The sequence below is a fragment of the Patiria miniata genome, unplaced genomic scaffold (assembly GCF_015706575.1).
Source record: "Patiria miniata isolate m_02_andy unplaced genomic scaffold, ASM1570657v1 HiC_scaffold_24, whole genome shotgun sequence".
NCBI lineage: Eukaryota > Metazoa > Echinodermata > Asteroidea > Valvatida > Asterinidae > Patiria > Patiria miniata.
The window spans coordinates 7,677,734-7,679,938 of record NW_024037063.1 but is presented as its reverse complement, the minus strand read 5'-3'; the positions used below and the strand labels follow the sequence as shown (position 1 = coordinate 7,679,938).

The 2,205-nt window shown below is 42.4% G+C and overlaps 1 protein-coding gene across 1 annotated transcript; it reads right to left on the bottom strand.

The window, feature by feature from the left end:
• Positions 1-318: 318 nt before the first annotated feature.
• On the bottom strand, positions 319-1,176 carry LOC119731879 (microfibril-associated glycoprotein 4-like). The gene has a single exon (XM_038205163.1). The coding sequence runs from the start codon at positions 1,174-1,176 to the stop codon at positions 319-321; it is 858 nt and encodes a 285-aa protein (XP_038061091.1).
• Between the last annotated feature and the right edge of the window lie 1,029 nt (positions 1,177-2,205).

The following is a 2,205-nucleotide window of genomic DNA, read 5'->3' as shown; positions in this document are numbered from 1 at the left end:
TAGATTGGTCTATGTACAAAATACATGTATTTATTATGTGTAATGTGTGTGTTATATTCAGTGCCGCATAGCATTTGCCAAATACTTAAAATTGTGAAATTTTCCAAACTAAATAAAGCCCAATAACCGTTTCAGTTTTCTTTTTTTCCCTATTCTTTGTTTATGTTTTTTAATAGGGGGGGGGGGGGGCAGCACTCGAACACCCACCCCAATCGCTATGTCATTGGGGAAGTGCTCGTGCCCCCTCCCTACATAGGTAAAATATCCATTTCAGTTTACTTGCAAGACTAGTATAGTGTCTGCAACTAATACACAAAATCATGGTTCCAATTCACGCATTTTCATGCTGCATTTTTTCAGAGAATAAGAATACCCTTTCCATCTCTCCCATTGCACGCCCTTGGCATATCCCGCATTCCAAAATGCGTGGTATGGACCATTCAGGTGAGAAATAAAACAATCATTAAACCACCAGGCTCCTCCCCACCTCTGTGCACAATTGAAAACCGATGCATCATTGTCACGATCCTTTGTGGTGAAGGGACGTCCTCTGTGATACCTGAACACGGCATAACTGTCGTCAAACCCAAGAGAGTCACCGGCAGTGCTGCTGGTATCGTATTGGCCAATAGTCAGATTGAACTCACCCGGGGATATTTGGAAATCTGAGTACTTTGCCCATGCCGTGTTGTTCTCCCAGTCCTCTAAATCAACGCGTAGCTCCCATGTTCCACGTGAATCATCAGACGTCAGAGTCACCAAGTTGTCATTGCCCAACCAGAAATCACCAGACAGATCGCCAAAGCCAGACTGATACTCGGTCCAGTTACGGTAGAAGTCCACGCTGCCATCTTGTCGCCTCTGAAACACGATCCATCCTCCGCCGTCAGTTTCCATGTCACAGTAGACACGAAGACTGCCATTACCGAATCCCTCTGGGTAGATTATGTAGATACCGCTTGAACGATAACCGACATCTAAGAGCATCTTGCAACTTCTGTAGCGCTTCAAGGATCTACCAGTCAGTGAGTAGAGAGGTGTGTCTTCATCTGCATCAAAGTACACACTCCCTTGAGTTGCATTGAAGTCTTCGGGATGCTCTAGTCTTGTGGCAAGGTTCAACTCGCACATTTTACTGCAGTCGTTAAAGTTAAAAGACTTGCAACGTTCATCCATGCTACATTCCCGTCCGCAGATGACACGAGATCGCACAGTTTTCATAGCATATGCAAACTCTCTTAATGCCCAACTTTCAGCAGCATAAAATGTATGCTCCCCAGTATTTGATAAAGTTCTCAATCCGTAGACAATCAAGATATTTCCCTGGAATACCAATGACGATATGTAAAATAACTCTAATAAAACAAAGTTGTGTTTCGCCATTTTCTCCATGTGAAACTTCTTAACATCACAACGTAGATAACGTGAATGATATCGATGATCGGCGGAGATGGAATTTGTTATTGCAAAGAAAGGAATGCTAAGAACCAGAGGATGTGTAAGTCCCTGATTGGTCTACAGGGGTAATGCGTCATACCTTGTTGTTGGTAATTTTCCCCGTCAGTGACAGACCTTAGTCTCTGATTGGCTAAACGTTGTGACGCAGACTGGAAAGTGTCATCTTCTCGCGTTGTACGATACGGTGAAACGTTATATAGCGTTGGGTTTTTATCTGGTGTAGATAATCATATCGAGGTCATTTCTGTAACATTAAATATGCAGCCTCTTATATCAATTTCACGCCCTTTGGATGCTTTCTCAATATTTAATAAGAGAGCCCTTCTGGGTTCCACCAACCATCACTTAATGAAGACGCCTTGAATTTCGGCAGCATTCTTAATTACGAAGTAGTACCGATGATAACCAGTTGACCTCCTACAATAGATATTTTGGTCCGGCGATTTTAATAAAAGTAGGTCAGGCTGGGGAGTATTGTTGTTTGCGATAGTTACTATGACTACACTCTTCGGCTGTAGACAGTACGAAATTATTTCTTCGATGCCAAGGTATACAGCTAGCCTGCTGACTGGCGCTGTATGTCATAATGCGGTACTGTCATTAAAAATAGCAGCACTCTTAAACTGTAGTATAATACATGTCATAGCCGAAGAGGAAAGTTGGTTGGTGAATTATTGCCAACTTTACAGTTTCGTTGCTTTCAAGAGGAACCCAGATCCGAGTTTTCTTGATTTATTTAAAAACAAA